Source organism: Euphorbia lathyris, chromosome 2, assembly GCF_963576675.1.
Source record: "Euphorbia lathyris chromosome 2, ddEupLath1.1, whole genome shotgun sequence".
In the NCBI taxonomy this organism is placed as follows: domain Eukaryota; kingdom Viridiplantae; phylum Streptophyta; class Magnoliopsida; order Malpighiales; family Euphorbiaceae; genus Euphorbia; species Euphorbia lathyris.
In genome coordinates this window covers 45,614,809-45,633,678 of record NC_088911.1, presented here as the reverse complement: position 1 = coordinate 45,633,678, position 18,870 = coordinate 45,614,809, and the positions used below count along the sequence as shown (strand labels likewise).

The 18,870-nt window shown below is 37.0% G+C and overlaps 2 protein-coding genes and 1 long non-coding RNA gene across 4 annotated transcripts; all 3 read right to left on the bottom strand.

The window, feature by feature from the left end:
• Positions 1-707: 707 nt before the first annotated feature.
• LOC136216920 (germin-like protein subfamily 1 member 16) lies at positions 708-1,566 on the bottom strand. Its single transcript, XM_066003463.1, has 2 exons — positions 1,549-1,566; positions 708-1,464 (listed from the first exon to the last, which is right to left on the bottom strand). The coding sequence occupies exons 1-2, from the start codon at positions 1,564-1,566 to the stop codon at positions 865-867; spliced, it is 618 nt and encodes a 205-aa protein (XP_065859535.1). The 3' UTR covers positions 708-864.
• Positions 1,567-2,670: 1,104 nt separating this feature from the next.
• LOC136218027 (germin-like protein subfamily 1 member 16) lies at positions 2,671-3,631 on the bottom strand. The gene is made up of 2 exons (XM_066004752.1): positions 3,421-3,631; positions 2,671-3,347 (listed from the first exon to the last, which is right to left on the bottom strand). Exons 1-2 carry the CDS (start codon positions 3,545-3,547, stop codon positions 2,791-2,793), a joined length of 684 nt encoding a protein of 227 aa, XP_065860824.1. The 5' UTR covers positions 3,548-3,631; the 3' UTR covers positions 2,671-2,790.
• A 4,065-nt stretch (positions 3,632-7,696) lies between these two features.
• On the bottom strand, positions 7,697-13,196 carry LOC136220373 (uncharacterized). 2 transcript variants are annotated; one of them, XR_010684506.1, is made up of 6 exons: positions 12,919-13,196; positions 11,517-11,681; positions 10,569-10,604; positions 10,285-10,443; positions 10,148-10,212; positions 7,697-9,591 (listed from the first exon to the last, which is right to left on the bottom strand). It is a non-coding gene; the product is annotated as an uncharacterized lncRNA (long non-coding RNA). The 2 variants fall into 2 exon arrangements; XR_010684505.1 differs by lacking the exon at positions 10,569-10,604.
• Positions 13,197-18,870: the final 5,674 nt, after the last annotated feature.

The following is an 18,870-nucleotide window of genomic DNA, read 5'->3' as shown; positions in this document are numbered from 1 at the left end:
ATTATAGCCTAGGCCAGCCAGACAAGTACTATAGGGCTGGCTTATACAAGTACTCTATTGGCTTAGACAATTACTATTTATTTGGCTTAGACCAGAACTAACGTAAGGCTTACAATAGGGTACAATTCATCAAGGTTTCAGAATAGAAATGTTGAAATATAAAGATTAGGTTCAAAAGTATAGTATATATGGGTACTATGAAGTTTCCCCTCCATTTTTGCATATTAGAGAATTTCATGATGTGTGTGTAAACAGTTTATCTATAATTTTATTTACTCATTTTGCTTTCAATTGTGGATGAAGCCCCATACATGAAACGGAATTGCTATTTTTATGTTTTTAACATCTTTACTACTTTTTTTGACTTAGTTAAGGAAAATATTTAATTACAATACTTCCAAAATACATTTAACCAAATAAAGAATATAGCATGATATATATATATATATATATATATATATATAACTCAAGTAGCATGGAGAATATAATCTATTGATGATCATGTGTTCTTTAGATGGTACATACATTTGATAAATGCTACTGTGACATTTTGAACAAAATGTATGAATGCGTTTTAACTCTTCTTTTAGTCTTCTTATAGAGGATTAATTCCATAAATCAGTTCTTTTTTATTTTGTAACTTTTTCAATTGTTAGGTAATTAGTGGGCTGTGTCATGTATTAATGAGGGAAAACGGATTAGATCTGTTAAATTTGTTATTAATTCAATAAGGGACTGAAGTGCTAAACAAACAATGAACAGGTAATTTTATTTTGGTGAAAGGCATACAAAGATTTCCAAATAAAAAGAAAATTAATAACGAAGAGGCATTAGATTTTATTATGCAGGTAAAGGTAAAGAAAACTAATATGTTGGATTGATCCATTCCTCTTTCTGAAGTTTGGTGACTAAATGTTGGTCAAGATGGAAAGCTTTAGCAAGAACACGAGGGTCCATAGCTGGTTCAGAACCTAAAGCAGCATTAGCAATAGTCATAACTCCAGGATCTTGGCTTGTCAAAGCAGCAATAGCAACTGCTGGAGTTTTTCCAATATTCATCTGGAAATGAATGAGTCCAAATGGGAAGATAATAACATCTCCAGGATGAAGAACTTTGGCGAAAAGGCGATGATCTGGATTAGTACCAACAAAACCAGCATAAACAGTACCTTCTAAAACTGTTAGAATTTCAGATGCTCGAGGGTGGGTATGAGGTGGGTTTAATCCCCCATTTGGTGAGAAATCAATACGAGCTAAAGATATGCCATTTGTGTTGAGTCCTGGTATAATGCTCACATCCAAAAGTGTCACGTAAACTCCTAGCTGCTCTGATGTGTTTCTTGGAATATTGAATCCTGAGAAACTGAAGTCTTCCACTGTCACTTTCTCTGGATCCTTGCAAAACATTCCATTCACAAACACTGCATATATAGCAAAAGTATAACAAATTTCATCAATTATATTCTATGATAAAATTAAGGACTTAACAAATTAAGTACTTACAATTTATATATATGTATAAATAAAAAATTTTAAAAAATTTATCACCCCAGGGCGTAATAGCATCACGCCCTCACACAGGTGAGGGCGTGATGCTATTACGCCCTTCCTGTGGTGAGGGCGTATGAGTCTCACGCCTTCACCACAGGTGAGGCGTAATAGCATTACACCCTCACCTGTGTGAGGGCGTGATGTTCATACGCCTCACATGTTGGTGATACTCATAAGCCCGAAGTCCCGAAACCGAGTTTTAAAAAACAGAAATTTCAATTCAAAAACCGTAAAAAAAAAAAAAACAACCGTTCGAGTCACGTAACATTACTCCCTTTCCTTTGCCGCCCCTCCCCCGATCCATACTTTTTGTCCGGATTTGAGTTTAGAATTTGAAAGGATTCGAAGAGTTGAGAGGATTTGAGATTTTGACTAAACTGTATTTTCATCTTTGTTAAAGGCTAAATGTGGGAAATTAGAGCTATGAATAGTAATCCACTTTAATTATGGCCTAATATATGACCAGCTCTCTGAACTTATCCAAAATAGTAGATTGACTCCTTGAATTTTGCAAGTATCTCACCAACTCCCTAAACTTGCTTATTTCGTATCACTAGCTCCTTAAACTTTTCCATAAAAGTAGATTAACTCCCTCAACTTTGCAAGTGTCTCACCAACTCCTCAAACTTGCTTAAACTTCCATAAAAGTAAATTACCTCTCGAATAGATGAAGACGTATTTTTAGAATTTAGGTTTAATAAGTTTAGAGAGTTGGTGAGACACTTGCAAAGTTCAAGGAACTAATCTATTTTTATGGACAAGTTTAGGGAACTGGTGATAGGAAATAAACAAGTTTATGGAGCTGGTGAGACACTTGCAAAGTTCAGGGAGTTCAGGGAGCTGGTAATGTATTAAGCCTTTAATTATCTTCCAACTAAACTAAAGTACACTACATACATTTGATAAATGCTACTGTACTGAGATTTTGAACAAAATGTATGAATGCATTTTAACTCATCTTTTAGTCTTCGTATAGAGAATTAATTCCATAAATCAGTTCTTTTTTATTTTGTAACTTTTTCCATTGTTAGGTAATTAGTGGACTGTGTCATGTATTAATGAGGGAAAACGGATTAGATCTGTTAAATTTGTTATTAATTCAATAAGGGACTGAAGTGCTAAACAAACAATGAACAGGTAATTTTATTTTGGTGAAAGGCATACAAAGATTTCCAAATAAAAAGAAAATTAATAACGAAGAGGCATTAGATTTTATTATGCAGGTAAAGGTAAAGAAAACTAATATGTTGGATTGATCCATTCCTCTTTCTGAAGTTTGGTGACTAAATGTTGGTCAAGATGGAAAGCTTTAGCAAGAACACGAGGGTCCATAGCTGGTTCAGAACCGAAAGCAGCATTAGCAATAGTGATAACTCCAGGATCTTGGCTTGTCAAAGCAGCAATAGCAACTGCTGGAGTTTTTCCAATATTCATCTGGAAATGAATGAGTCCAAATGGGAAGATAATAACATCTCCAGGATGAAGAACTTTGGCGAAAAGGCGATGATCTGGATTAGTACCAACAAAACCAGCATAAACAGTACCTTCTAAAACTGTTAGAATTTCAGCTGCTCGAGGGTGAGTATGAGGTGGGTTTAATCCCCCATTTGGTGAAAAATCAATACGAGCTAAAGAAATGCCATTTGTGTTGAGTCCTGGTATAATGCTCACATCCAAAAGTGTCACGTAAACTCCTAGTTGCTCGGATGTGTTTCTTGGAATATTAAATCCTGAGAAACTGAAGTCTTCCACTGTCACTTTCTCTGGATCCTTGCAAAACATTCCATTCACAAACACTGCAAAAGTAACAAATTTCATCAATTATATATTCTATGATAAAATTAAGGACTTAACAAATTAAGTACTTACAAGAGAAATTAGTGTCATTTGTGGCAACACAGAAGTCTTGAAGAGGGCTAGGATCATAGGCAATGCCAAATGTGGATGCCAGAGCCAAGACAGCAACAAAAACTAAGAAACTAATGGAAACTTTCATTATAATTGGAATATTGATTGCTTTTTGCTAATTAACACAAAGCTATAAGGTTGAGAAATCTTTAACTGAATGCTCTCTTATTTATAGCTAACTAAATTTGCTTTCAATATGCACATATTTTGACCCTTATTATATTAGTTTATTATATCTGCATAGTTATCTTTATTTTTGTTTCTCTCAATTATTAGTTCTATTTTCAACCCAAGTGGGCTGCCAGACTTCGTTGTTATTTTGATCACTTGAGTTTTAAGACCACAAAAATTTGATTTATGGCTGCTAATTTTGTGTGGGAGAACATCTAACTACTAAGTAGTACCTCCACTCGATAAGACCCAATAAAATTTAAAAAAGAGCAAATTAATAATAGCGATTTAACTATTTTTTTTAATTAAGACAGTTCTTAATTAATAGGATTGCTCTCTATTTTGATTTGAAGTCCTTCCAGTTGAGTTGTGCTTGGTGATTTTAATGCTATTCAAGGTGATTGTAGAAAAACGGACCCAGTGGTAGAGCCAAGATTGAAAGTTCAGAGGGCTCCATTACATGTAGAAAAAAAAATTAGAAAAGATGAAAGGATATTATGGATCAGCTCTCAAAACAAAAACAAGAAAATGAGGAGGGATAACACCTAAACTCCAGAATCTTGTTAGGAATAATTGAAATTACGATAAACGAAAGATAAGCAAACACACAAGAATTGTTAACCCAGTTCGCCACTCGATTAGAATGATTACGTCTGGAGGCACTACCAAGCCAAGATATTTCACTATAATGAATAAGATACGGATTACAGAGAAAGAGGTTACATTTATACTCCTGAAACCCTAACCGTGTGAAACCCTAATCGCCCAAAAAAGCCCAAAAAATTTTTTAACTGGGAGGTTAACCCAGTTCGCCACTCGATCAGATGCTCCCAGACCATCCTTGTACATCATCTGCTCATTGAAAACAACATCCCGACTGCGGATAATCTTCCTGTTCTGACTATCCCAGAACCGATATCCGAAATCATCACCACCGTATCCAATGAACGTACATTTAACAGACTTCGCATCTAACTTACTTCTCTCAAGGGGAGCAATATGAACATATGAATCACATCCAAATACTCGCAGAAAAGACAAATTTACCTGCTTACCACTCCAAGCCTCTTCTGGAATGCCGCTCTGCAAGGGAGCCGATAGCCCTCTGTTGATCAAGAATGCTGCAGTGTTAACTGCTTCTGCCCAGAACATCTTCGGAAGTCCACACTTCAGCCTCATGCTTCTAGCACGCTCACACAGAGTTATGTTCATTCGTTCTGCAACTCCATTCTCCTGAGGAGTTCCTTTCAAAGTCTTCTCCATGCGAATTCCATTCTCAGCACAGAATTCCTTGAATTCCTTAAGCTCATACTCCCCACCATTGTCAGACCTCAAACACTTTACTTTCAAACCTGTCTCATTCTCAACTAGGGCCTTCCATTTTCGAAAGGAATCAAAAGCATCAGATTTCTTTCTCAGAAAATAGATCCACACTTTCCTAGTGGAGTCGTCAATAAGGGTCATGTAATACAAAGCTCCACCAAGAGATTTCACAGGTGCAGGACCCCATAGATCGCTGTGAATTAACTCCAACCTTTCTTTCTTCAAAGTTCTGCCACCTTTAGAGAAACTGACTCTTTTCTGCTTCCCAAAGATGCAATCCTCACACAGCCCAAGATCAGCAGATTTCAAGCCCGGCAACAGACCCTTTGAATACAGCACTTTCATCCCCTTTTCACTCATGTGACCAAGACGACAGTGCCACAAATCTGCATTGACATTCTCCCTCACGACATCAATGCTATTGAAAACGTTGTCTGTTAAGTACAACGATCCAACCTTCTCACCACGGGCAACCACCATGGCTCCTTTGGTCATTTTCCAAGCACCACCTGCAAAGATTACACAATAACCTTCATCATCCATTTGCCCAATTGACAACAGATTTCTCTTTAGGCTAGGAACATGCTTTACTCCAGACAGCTTTATCACAGATCCATTCGGAGATTTGATCGAAACATCTCCCTTCCCTACAATCTCCAAAGGCTCATCATCAGCAAGATAAACCTTTCCGAATTTCCCAGGGGTATAGTTTTCCATCAAATCTGCACTACTACATGAATGAAACGAAGCTCCTCAGTCTAATACCCAAGACTCCAAAGGATTTCTTACACTCAATACCAGGGCTTCTGCTGTTGTTTTTGCAGTTGAATTACTCAGAATCAACGCATCACCAAAATCCTCGCTGGCTGAATTCACTGACTTCTCCTTCTGCGGTGCCTTACATTCACTCTTGTAATGACCATTTGATAGGGGTCAAAAAACCCCTATCTTTGGGTACGGTTTTAGGACGGGTTTTAGCATTATTTAGTTAATAAGCGAGCATTTCTCGCATTTAAATGCTTTTGTGTGAGTTAATTAGGAATTGGAAACGTTTTATTTATTTTTCGTTGTTTAGGCTCGTTTTATGACCAATCTAGGCAATTATGGCCAAAATAGCATGCATAGTGTAATTCCGTTATCTTTTAAAGCTAATTGGTCCATCAAAAGTCGCACCAAACGAAGCGTTTACTCAAAATAAGCGATTGACGGATCAATTTAGCTTTTGGACTAATGTTATCTGGAGTTTCTGTACGTGCGCAGGTGTAAGTTCGGGCGAAAAAGGACATCGACGACATTCGGCAAGCATCGAGAACATGCCGGGCGAAAACGCTCGACGAGCGGGCATCCGTGGGCCATTTCTGCTCGCCGAGCAAGCCCCTGGAGGCCTACTCGCCGAGCAGGCCATGCCTGCTCGCCGAGCAGGCCAGGCGCCTGCTCGCCGAGCAGGGGGCTGCTCGGCGCGAGTAGCCCTGCTCGGCGAGCAGGCCTACGGGAATTGGTCAAAAAGACCAATTCCGCCCCCCACGAAGCCACGATGGACCCCACGTCTTCCTACACCAATAAGGACACGAAAATAGGTCAAAAAGAGGGCCGAGCCACGCCTATAAATAGAGTTTTTCCAATGTAATTTAAATATCTTTCAATTTTGTAAATTATCTTAGCTTTCCCCTTGTAATTCCTCTCCATCTTCTTCGACTTCCATTGAAGCTCCTTCAAAGCTTTTTCTCGAGGAATTATTAAGGTTCGTCCTTAAGATTAAGTCGCCGGCTGCAGAGTAAACAGGTTCCCTGAAAGAGATTTTCGTATCTCCTTTTATCTTTCCTTGTTTGTACTCTTTGATACAGTTGCCGAACTTGACTTATTGTATCTTGTGACATTTATCTTCGCCTTTAATAATAATTTAGCTCTTATTTTGTTCTATGATTATTTGTTTAATCTCTGTCTTACGCTTTATTCAATTGGTTTAACTCATTCAAAAGCCCCAAAATCTAGTAGGCACATATTGCGAGTTGAATCTGACCTAGTCAGAGCCTAGGAGATTGACGACCTCTTAGTTAATTAAGCGCCAATTTACTGAGCCTTAGACCTAGTTTCGGCCTTAGGGAATCACACGCTAGGAACTTCAGGAGGGTAAGTAGGGTTAATCGCCTTGAACAGATTAGGTTTTTATTCAATAGACCTAATAATCTATCTTCATTATTATCGTTCATACCATGTTCCTTCGGATAATTGCATTAGTGAAAGATCAATTAGGAGTAGTTTAACTTAATTAGGGGTAGAGTAGCTTAATTAGGCATAGAATAACTTAGTTAGGATCAGATAACTTAGCTAGGACTAGTATAATTCAACCTAGGAGTAGATTAACTTAGCAAAACAAACTCAAAACCCCCCTAAGCCTAGATAACACCTGAAACCGATAGCTCGATACTTGCAGAAATAAATCCTGTGGACGATAACCTGGACTTTCCAGAAATTTATTACTTGATAACGACGGGGTACACTTATCCCTTAGTGAGTTCTCATCTTTAACTTAAGTGAGGACGCATCAAGTTTTTGACCAATTCCCGCAGGTCTGCTCGCCGAGCAGGGCGAGCAGGCGCTACTCGCGACGAGCAGCGCCCTGCTCGGCGAGCAGGCCTCTGGTGGCCTGCTCGGCGAGCAGGCACAGTGCCTGGGCGGTGCCTGGGCAGTGTCTGGGCAGTGCCTGGGCTGCTCGCCGAGCAGCGTCCGGGCTGCGCGCCGATGCTCAATTCGCCGAGCAACTGCCGGGGGTACCCGAGACACGATTTTTGCCTGAAATTGATCATGTTTTATCCTGCACACGCACATAAACTCCAAACAACATTAGTCCAAGGGCTAAATTGACCCGCCAATCGCTTATTTGAGCAAACGCTTCGTTTGGTCCGACTTTTGACGGATCAATTAGCTTCAAAAGATAACGGAATTATAATATGCATGCCATTTTGGCCGTATTTGCCTAAATTGATCATAAAACAAGCCTAAACAACGAAAAGTAAATAAAACGTTTCCAATTTCTAATTAACTCACACAAAAGCATTTAAATGCGAGAATTGCTCGCTTATTAACTAAATAACGCTAAAACCCGTCCTAAAACTGTACCCAAAGATAGGGGTTTTAACTAAATAAATCCTGTGGACGATAATAATGAAGATAGATTATTAGGTCTATTGAATAAAAACCTAATCTATCTTAAGGACGGACCTTGATAATTCCTCGAGAAAAAGCTTTGAAGGAGCTTCAATGGAAGTTGAAGAAGATGGAGGAGATGGAGAGGAATTACAAGGGGAAAGCTAAGATAATTTACAAAATTGAAAGATATCTAAATTACATTGGAAAAACTTTATTTATAGGCGTGGCTCGGCCCTCTTTTTGACATATTTTCGTGTCCTTATTGGTGTAGGAAGACGTGGGGTCCATCGTGGCTTCGTGGGGGCGGAATTGGTCTTTTTGACCAATTCCCGCAGGCCTGCTCGCCGAGTAGGGCGAGCTGCTCGGCGAGCAGGACTACTCGCGCCGAGCAGCCCCCTGCTCGCCGAGCAGGCGCCTGGCCTGCTCAACGAGCAAGGATGGCCTGCTCGGCGAGCAGGCCTCCAGGGGCCTGCTCGGCGAGCAGAAATGGCCCACGGATGCCCGCTCATCGAGCGTTTTCGCCCGGCATGTTCTCGATGCTTGCCGAATGTCGTCGATGTCCTTTTTCGCCCGAACTTACACCTGCGCACGTACAGAAACTCCAGATAACATTAGTCCAAAAGCTAAATTGATCCGTCAATCGCTTATTTTGAGCAAACGCTTCGTTTGGTGCGACTTTTGACGGACCAATTAGCTTCAAAAGATAACGGAATTACACTATGCATGCTATTTTGGCCATAATTGCCTAGATTGGTCATAAAACGAGCCTAAACAACGAAAAATAAATAAAACGTTTCCAATTCCTAATTAACTCACACAAAAGCATTTAAATGCGAGAAATATTCGCTTATTAACTAAATAATGCTAAAACCCGTCCTAAAACCGTACCCAAAGATAAGGGTTTTTTGACCCCTATCACCATTCTCATTACAATTTCAGCACTTGATGTGGCTTTTGTCCTTCACAGGTTTCCCTCTCCCTTTGGACTTAGACCTGCCACGATTCTGTTTTGACCTGCGATCTGACCTGCCTCGATTCTCTGCATTCAAGGTTGATCCAGATGTGGAACCTCACTCTTTCCTGCGAATCTCCTCGCTTATAATCAAGTCTCTGACATCATCAAACCTAAGTTTTTCTTTCCCTGCTGAAGCACTTAGGGCAGTAACCGTGCCGCTCCAACTCTCTGGTAAAGAAGATAACATAATTAGGGCTAATACCTCTTCGTCGAAATCAATATCTACAGAACTTAATTGAGTGATTGTCATATTAAAATCATTCAGGTGCGCCGCCACTGCTACATTCTCTGTCATCTGCAGATTAAACAGTCTCCGCATCAGATGAACTTTATTTGCCGTGGAAGGCTTCTCGTACAACGAACTCAAGATCTCCAACATCTCCTTCGTGGTCTTTGCCTTCACCGTGTGATGCGCCACATTTCTGGACAGCGACAGACCAATCATATGGTATATACTTCAATTTCACCAAGAACTGTAATTTTCAGAGAACGGTAATTTTACCAATCATATAGCATATACTTTACAAATGAACTGTAAATTTCAGAGAAGTTTCCCGATGGTGCAAACCAGGAACTTAGTGCCTAAATCTAAATATATAACTCAACTTACCACTTAAGTTATCATATGCAAAAATTATCACTCAAGTTAGAATTTAAATCTAAATATATATATCCTTACACTTATTTCCTAAATACATCTAACAATGTCTAAGAACTAAAATAAAAAAACCAAACTACAGAACAACTCATTTGTCGTTGCTGTTCAACCTGAAAATCCTTAATTTGCAATTGTTGTTTAACCTTAAAATAAAATCCAATTTTTGAATAGCAATTTTAGCCTAAAAACCATAACGATGCCTAAAGATGCCAAAATATCATTGCAAATTATAGTTGTAGATATAAACAAAGCTTATTATTGTAATTGAAGAAAGAATGGGTATCATATGGAGTGGAGTGCTTCAGCTTTTTCATGTGAATAGATGCGGCCTGACAAAGCAAAAGATTGAATACTCCTAAAATCCAATTTACCTGTGCTTAAGCTTTTGCAGTTTCTGTTCAACCTTAAAATCAAATCTTTGAATAGCAATTTCAACCTAAAAATCATACAAAAAAAAAAAATCAAAACGATACCTAAAGATGCTATTTTAATTATATCATTGACTTACAAGTTTGTCTGCAGTTGAATTGTCTTCATTTTTATATTGATGGCCTTCCTTTCTCTTCCGAGTTGCTACAAAAAGTTCTGCCTTCGACGGTTCCACTTAATCGGGTTTCTCAACAAATGCATACTTGGCAAATGACTTTATTCCATAATATACTCCTCACTGTATTTAGGATTTTCCAACCAAATTTTATCATCTCGACCCATTACAAACAAAAACCATCCTATAAAAAAATAAACTAGGAAATTAATTGAAACGAGTAGTTGGTGACCGTTTCTACATAATACCTTGTTTCCATTCATCATTGGTATAATAGTAGGTGCCTGCAAGTCTAGATTTTGTTAAATTACTTCAAGATTTCTGACTTCTCATAATTTTTTCACATCTTGTACTGACAGTGAACAATCTTGTGTGTTTTATGCTTTCCGGAGTGAGTTGGGTTATATAAAATATAATTTCAGGGATAAGATTAAAAAATAATCATAAGACAAGAACAATTTTATCACTAACGTCATAAATAGTGCAATTAAGAGCCTTGCACAAATTGGGTCAATTCCATACACCATTAAGGAAATCCTCTCCTCAGTCACAGATCTTGTTATCCCCATTGTAGATCTATATCATGTTATCACTCATCACTAACAAATCAATTAAAAAAACTATCCCGGTGTTTTGCACGTATTGGACAAAAAAAATTAAAAACCAAATCTTTCGTCGAGCTTAAAGGATTCCATCTGTTATCAGGTTGCCCTTGGAGATGGGTGCTAACCACTAAGTCAGAGTTCATTGCAAGTTAATGTTTTATTGCATAAACACTATTTGTTTGTATGGCAGCATGAAGTGCCAAAGTGCCTTCATCTACGATGCACTAATTCATGCTTTGAAATCCAGATTCCTGGTATGACTTCTCACTTATAACCTTGTCAGAATTGATAAACAAAGCTACTAATTTTCAACTTATAATTAGAAATATATGATTGAATGCAGATGTTTTCAGATGATTGATGCTGAATCTTCTCTAGCCTGCTCAGTTACGTTGAAATAAGCTAAGTGAAAGGAAATGGAGCTGCTAATAAGCTAAGTGAAAGGAAATGGTGCTGAGGTTAACTTGGTGTAAAAATGGTGTTATCTCGTATGAATAGTAGAAAAATGATAATCGCATAACTATTGAATAAATACCATAATTACTGCTAAATTTTACATGTGTGGCAAACCTGTAAAAAAAGAAATTTCACCTTGGGGTAGGATTCGAGCCTCTCATAGGCTTGGCTGGGTACTTGATAAGCTGTTATTAGCAACATCATTGGCATCCAACCATAAAATATCAGTACGGGCTAACGCACAATGAGGATGATGATATCACTCATTATCTAGACAAATTTCACAGCCATTGCCCATTCCTGCAAAAAAGAATTAATAATGTTAACATTTCAACCTTTCAACAATCCATCACTCATTATTTGCTAGCCTCTCGTTACACACCAAATCTATAAGACACATCTTACTCTTAGTGCAATTTCCCTTAATCAAATTATTTGATCTCACTGATGAGCAAAGCATGCTGAAGATACTGAAAATATATGATTAACTTAGCTAATAATATATCCACCACGCCTGATAGAACAAGTTGCCAATTACAATATAATGAAAGTTCAGCACATTATATCATTGTTGGTGGTGGTATTGCTACCATTCTATACACTTGTATGGACATTATCTTTTAATTATCTTGTTCTTTCTTTTTGTTTGTATATGGGTCAAATGGAGTGTTTGGTTTTAATTGTTTTTATTTTTATCTTTTATTATTTCTAAACATTAAAGTTGACATGGTTGACATGCATTTCTTTTGTTTCTATTTAACAAAAAATTAAAGGCTTTTGTCTTTTTTGAATTATGTATAATTTTGGCAATTCATAGAATCATAATTGAGCAAATAAATATCAGGCTTAAGCATGAGGAACATCAAGATATTGGCGAACCAATAAGATCGGCTACTGTGTTCATTCACATTAATTGTTTTCATATTAAACATAAACGTATCCTCTAAAACACCAGACATCTCCCTTATTCAAGGCAATGACAATAGTTTTCATATTAAACATAAACTTATCCTCTAAAACATCTGACATCTCCCTTATTCAAGTACTGGAGCTAATCATTATGTCTTCTCTACTATTTATATATTGGCTAATCTGATCATTCAGCAATCACCAAACCTCATGCTTTACAACTTCAATGTCATTCTCAAAATTCAACTCTTTTCCCCCTAATTACCAATGTCATAATGAAAGCAGATAAACGACTTTCATGAACAACTTCAAATATAAATTAGCAAGAGACATAACCCAAACAGCCATTAGAAAGAATCCCGAAACATATACAAATGAATTGCAATTCAAAGACTGAAAAATAAGAAAATGTAAATATAAAACCAAAAAACCTCGACATTTCAACGATGACACTCAAAATACCCAAATGCTAAAGCTACAACAATAAAACCAGAATCCCTAAATTGTGAAAATGTAACCCTAGTTCCAGCAACACCTTTGATTTCAAACCCAAGAATAATCAAATCCGAAAGACTGAACAAAAACGCAAAGTACAAAGTTGGAATTTAAACTAAACTAATAAACTAACCTGAACTGATTTACTGATGAGGAAAGATCGAAATACTGAAATCACAATCCTGAATGGGTGAAGGGAATTTTCAATCAAATCTGAACTAGCAAAATTAGAAGCCTCGACAGCTAGTGAAGGTCGACCTTCAGACAATGGATGAGTGGAAGGGGGAGGCCCAAGGACAGTAACGGTGGCTGCCTGCGTCGTGATGCTAGGTTAGGGAGGAAACGCAAAAGAGAGTGTTTGTGAATGTTAGAAAGAAAGTGCGGAGGAGAGAGAGTCTGTCAATAAGGGATTTTTGGAAAGAAAAGGAGGGAAATTTTCGAGCCAAAAAGGTAAATGAAATTTTAGAGTTAAAAAATTAGGGGGAAATGAGGTTAACGAAATTTTACTAGAGTTAAAAAATTGGGGGGAAATGATAACTAATTAATATGAAATTTTGAAGCCAAATTAATTTGTGAGAAACATTTTTTTTACTGAAATTTTGATATTTCACAAAAACAATGCATAGAACAATGGTGGCATTTATTTTAGTTCGTATTTTGAATCCAAAATTTTGGAAAACATTAATAACATTATTTTTTGAGTTGTTTTATTTTTATTTTGGAATGAATATTTGGATCCAAATTTTAGGAAAATATTAGTAATAATATATATATATTAGCTTTTTTATTTTATTTCGATGGGAATATTTAGAGCTAAAATTTTGAGAAATATTAATAATATTTTTTTTGGTAGGAATTAATAATATTTTTTTAGTTGTTTAATTTTGTTTAATTTTTTTATTACTAACACTATACTTAGTTGTTATAGATATATTTAGTCCTCAACATATAGTTTTTATTATTTACTAAAATTTTTTAGAAACTCTTATTTAAAGCATAAATATTCATCACAAGTCCATAGACTTTTAGCTATATTTTTGCTTACTCACATTATCTTTATAGTTTTGTTATTCTCTCATTATTATTTATTTTTCTTGTAGTGTGGAGGGATAATTACATTTACAAAATTATGTATATTTATTCTATTTTTATCAAATGCAACACTTGAATTATATTTTACATTGTATAGTGTTGCTTTAGCTGTAAATATTACCTTACCTCAAATAAAAACAACTAAAAAAATATTTGAAGCAACACTTTGTAAAGAATTGTTGCATTTGGCATACATGAATAGTAGCAGTCAAATAAATTTAGCTATTGCAACATTTATAGGCAACATTTTTTTAAAGATAGTTGCAATAGGCAATCTATGGTGTAGTGTTGAACACGTTATGATTTAATGATTTAATATCCATCGAGAGTTATCCAGATCGGTGGTTTTATATTTGAAGACCATGTTCAGTGAGGGACATGGCCTGTGTACACAGTCTGAAGACCTATTGGGTATGGCGGCGAAGTGTTGGGTAAGACCATATGGGATAGGCAATGTTAAGAGACGTCTCGACTATATATGTGGTTATGGATTGATACTTAAGGGGAGAAACTCAAGGATGGATACAATGTTTTAAGTTCATTTGGATTATGTTTTCGGTTATGATTGATTTTGATATAAGGTTTTTGAACTCAAGAATGGATACAATATTATATATTTTTGGTTTTTGGTTTAGTACTTTGACTATATTATGAACTTAAGTTTTGAGTATATTTTATAAGGTTTTGATTAAATCCCTTTATAAATGTATATATACAACTATGTTAAGTAAAGTTGGTTTTTATAGCTGATAGTTTCTTACTGAGATTTTTGTCTCACGTTTTTAAATGTTTTAATGTTTTTAGGTGATAAAGTACAGGATATAGAGAAAGTTACCGACCGATTAGGCGAGGTTTGGAAGTTGTCTGCTTATTGTTAGAATTATGGTTAGAACGTTGGTATTGCAATTGTAATATAATGATATTTGGTTAAATTGGAGACTCCTAAGTATTGATTATGATCTTTCTATTTCACGCCCGATGCCGATTGAGGTCGTTTAGGGTCGGGTGTGACAGTTTGGTATCAGAGCTCTAGGTTAAATTCTTCGGACCTAAGGTTGATAGTAATTGAGGAATATGAATATTTGGTGATAGCTAAGACATAATCGATAAGAATTACGGAATATGGATATTTGGTGCAAGCGAAGAAATAATTTGAAATTTTTCGAGGATTTAGTGAATAGCTAATGAGGTGTAAAAATGAGATTTGATGGTTAGCAATATCTAGGTGTATGAAAAATAGGAAATTATTTGATATTTGGGTGATATGGGTTATGAGTAAGTCATAACTTTGAGCTAGAGATGTAGAGAATTGTCTATCTAGGTGCTGTGGGAGAATCAGATTTGTATCTAAATCTTATGATGCATTTTTCGACCAGATATAGGCTGAATCTGTCATGGAGTCCTAAATGAAAGTTCTTTATTTTTGTCTTATGTTTCCAGGGGTTTTTGGATCGCCTTAATCGGACTCCGTATGAAAAAGTTAAGCTAGAAACAATATATGTTGGTCATTTTAGCTCTAAACCAGAATTTGGTTTCTGTTTTGATTTCTCCTTATTTGAGAGACACTGCTACTGGTTTATAAAATATACGTATCTTAGATGTGAAGTAAGGTTAGGAGACTTTGAAATGATATGATGGGTTTTGAAGTTAATATATATGTGATTAAGAAAGCGAAAATGTGGAGATTTCAATTAATTATTTTGGAGGTTGATTATAAATTTGAGATTATGATAGGAGTTTAACAAGTTATGGAATCTTAATTTGATTAAATGATATCCGAATTCAAAGTGCAGATCTATTGTTGAACTTTATCGGGTTGAGGTTTAGAATTACTGAGAGTTATATAAATGATGTTTAGAGAGATACCGATGTTAGTGATCAATGAGAAATAAAGTGGGAGAAAATCGTAAAGTTCATGATTTGATGCTTAATATGAAAATAAATATTGTTTGAGGAAATAATTAGGATATGAATATTGAGGATAAAATTCTTTGATCTTAAGCACATTTGAGGATACATATATTGACATTGAAATTTATATAGTACTTTTATCATAGTCATGTTATTTTAGTTGAAAGTTGGAGGATTATAGTGTAAGTTTATATAATGAGGATATTATAAAATATATATATATATATAGCATATTAGCCCAATTGATTTAAGGAGTCAAATGGAGAATGGAGAATTATAAGAGTAATGTTGATATTAAGAGTTTATGAAATGACTCTTATTGATAGGAAATTGTATCATAATAATGAGGTATATGTATATATTTGATTGATGATAATGATTGAAGATTATAATATAAATAATGATTGGAGTGAAAAATTATAAATTTAAGTATTATTATGATGAAGGTGTATGACGTTTATAGAAAACATATAATATCATACATATTAGCGGTTCAAAAGTGATATTTTTGAAGTTTATAGAACTTGGAGATAGGTGAAATATATTTGATACATATACAATTGATGGAATCTATTGTGATTTAACTTTATTAAAGTGAGATTTGGTGTATGTTAGGAAGATATAAATGATATTTGAAGTTTTATTGTGGATTATGGTGATCGAATTAATTAGGTTGAAATTGAGAGTTATTACAGTGATGTGGATATGGATAAATGATGAAGTTAATGGAAGAAAACATTAGAATTTGTGGTCTTATGATGATTATAAGGAATCTTGATAATTTGAAATAACTTCGTAATCTTGAAAGTTTCGGAAGGAAATTAAGATAGATTAGAGAATATGAATTTCGTGGACAAATTTGTTTAAAGGTGGAGAGCATTGTCACGTCCTGATAACAAGCAGAGAAATTCTGATCAACTTGCGTCCCTGTGGGGGCGTCGTTGGGTTCGACGGGGGGAAGCTCCGATGCCAAAGTCAGTAAGGTGAATCAAGGGACAAACTGAATTGACAAAGGATGTGAGAATGTGTCCCTTGATAGCCTAGGGATGTAGGCTATATATAGCTAGGAAGTCGTAACCTTCAGCCACTAGAAAGTCTCCATTAATGCTCCATTAATGGCGGTTACAGGTTATCTTTAACCTGGCGGTTAGCTAATTGATAGCTCATTAATGGTCTTTATGGCCGAGTCGGCGGTTAGCCGTTGCTGTGGTGAATCAGGTGAAGGAGGAGATTCGCCTCATAGGTTCGCCAGCGGATCCCTTCAAGCTGGATCAAGGAGATGCGCCCGCCGGATCTTCTTTGGGGATCTGTACACGGCGTTTCTCCAGGTGAATATCACTTTCGGTCCTTGGGATAATATCTCAATGTTATCAGAAGCCCCCCAAAAGTCCCTTAAAGTCCTTTAGGGCTTTTGAGCTTCCGCGCGCCGTCATGAACACATGTATTAATGCGCACTCTGTTCGATGCCAATCGAGGAGTGACACGTGTAACGGGCGCACTGTCCTAGGAAAGAGAAGACGTCCTTCTTTCTCCCTTGCTTTCTCTCTCTTCTCCATTTCGTCTTCACTTTCTTCTTTCCTGCTCGAAGCTTTTCTTGGGAATTTCAGAGTTCAAAGCTTTTCGATTTCATGTAAGTTCATCTTTTCTTACTTGATTTGTTCTGAATGTTTAGGAGTTCTTCTTCATCTTCTAGATCAACTTCAGAGCTTTTTAATTCGACCCCTTCCCCTGAAATAGTAGTTGATTTTAGTTGGACCACTTCGTCATCGGAGAACTCATCTTCCTCCGAGGACTCCATTAGCTCTGAGTTAGCTGGGTTTTATAACTCGGCGTGTAATCGCTACCAAACTCGTTCCACTAGGAATCAAGTTCTTTCTACTTCTGTCTCCGGTACCGCTCCGGTCGTTAAGTCCAGGTGTTTTCCGGGGACAATGGCCTCTTCTTCAATCCAACCTAGGAAAAAGAACCCTCGAGCGGAGTCTACTCCGTCTCGTATGAGTGCCGCGGATCTAGTGGATCTGGCGAATCGCTTCCCTTGGATCAATAATTATGAGACTCAGTTAGCCGCAGCCCATCAATGACCCTCCTGTCCGCCTAGCGGTTTTCTAACAGTATATTGCAGTCATGTGGAGAGAGGGTTCCGACTTCCTCTCCCAAAGATGATGGCGGACATCCTTTCCTACTTTGATATTACGGCCAGCCAACTGCATCCCAACGGTTGGTTGGATATTGCTTTAGACTGCTACCTCGCCTCAAATTTAGGAGTGGTATATACGGGTCGTATCTTTAGAGCTTTCCATAAACCCTCGAAACGGAAGTACGAATCCTATCTCATTTTCGCCAAATTCGGAGTATATTCGCCATTCAGTGACAAAATGTCCAATGTCCATTGCTGGGATGAGAAATTCTTCTATGTGAAGATAAAAGAGGGCGAATCACTGGGATTTCCCTCGTTTTGGAATCCCAAGCCTTTACACATGGCGGGCGATATGCGAATATTGACCGATAGTGATGAAGAGGTGGCGGAGCTCATGAAGAAGATCAAGGTGGATGCATGGACATACGCAGACGCTTTAGCCTTCATGATGAGCGATATTCCGTTGATTCGCCGAGAGGGGGAACAGTTCATTTACTCGAAGATTACGCAATTTGATCAAGGTAACCTTTATTTCGTCTTGAACCTTGATTACTTTACTGTTTTCTTTGGCAGGGGTTTATCTAAGGCCAATCACACTATTGCAGAGAAACGTAGGAAGTTCCTAGAGGCTGAGGCGCGTAGGAAAGATCAAGCGGCAAATCCTCAAAAGGATACTGGAAAACGCCCTGCAGAAACAGTGGTTGAGCCGCCACTAAAAAGGAGGAAACCTGCAGCTTCTGGAGGTTTTAAGCTTATGGCGGATGCCATGAAGTCTGCCATGCCTGTAGGGGAGATGGAACAGGTAAGTTGCCTTTTATTTTTATCTGTTCATCAAGTTTTGGACTTGAGTTTTGACCCTTGAATGTTTGTGCAGATGGCGAAGCCTGATATGGGCGGATACTGGTCCACTAAATATGGCGCTCAAGGATCTTTTGAGAATGAATC

Excerpts from the sequence above, each read along its gene's own strand:
- LOC136218027 (XM_066004752.1), bottom strand. The coding sequence starts at position 3,547 with ATGAAAGTTTCCATTAGTTTCTTAGTTTTTGTTGCTGTCTTGGCTCTG. Across the intron at positions 3,348-3,420 it reads AAATGACACTAATTTCTCTT|TGTTTGTGAATGGAATGTTT; the intron begins GTAAGTACTTAA and ends TTACTTTTGCAG.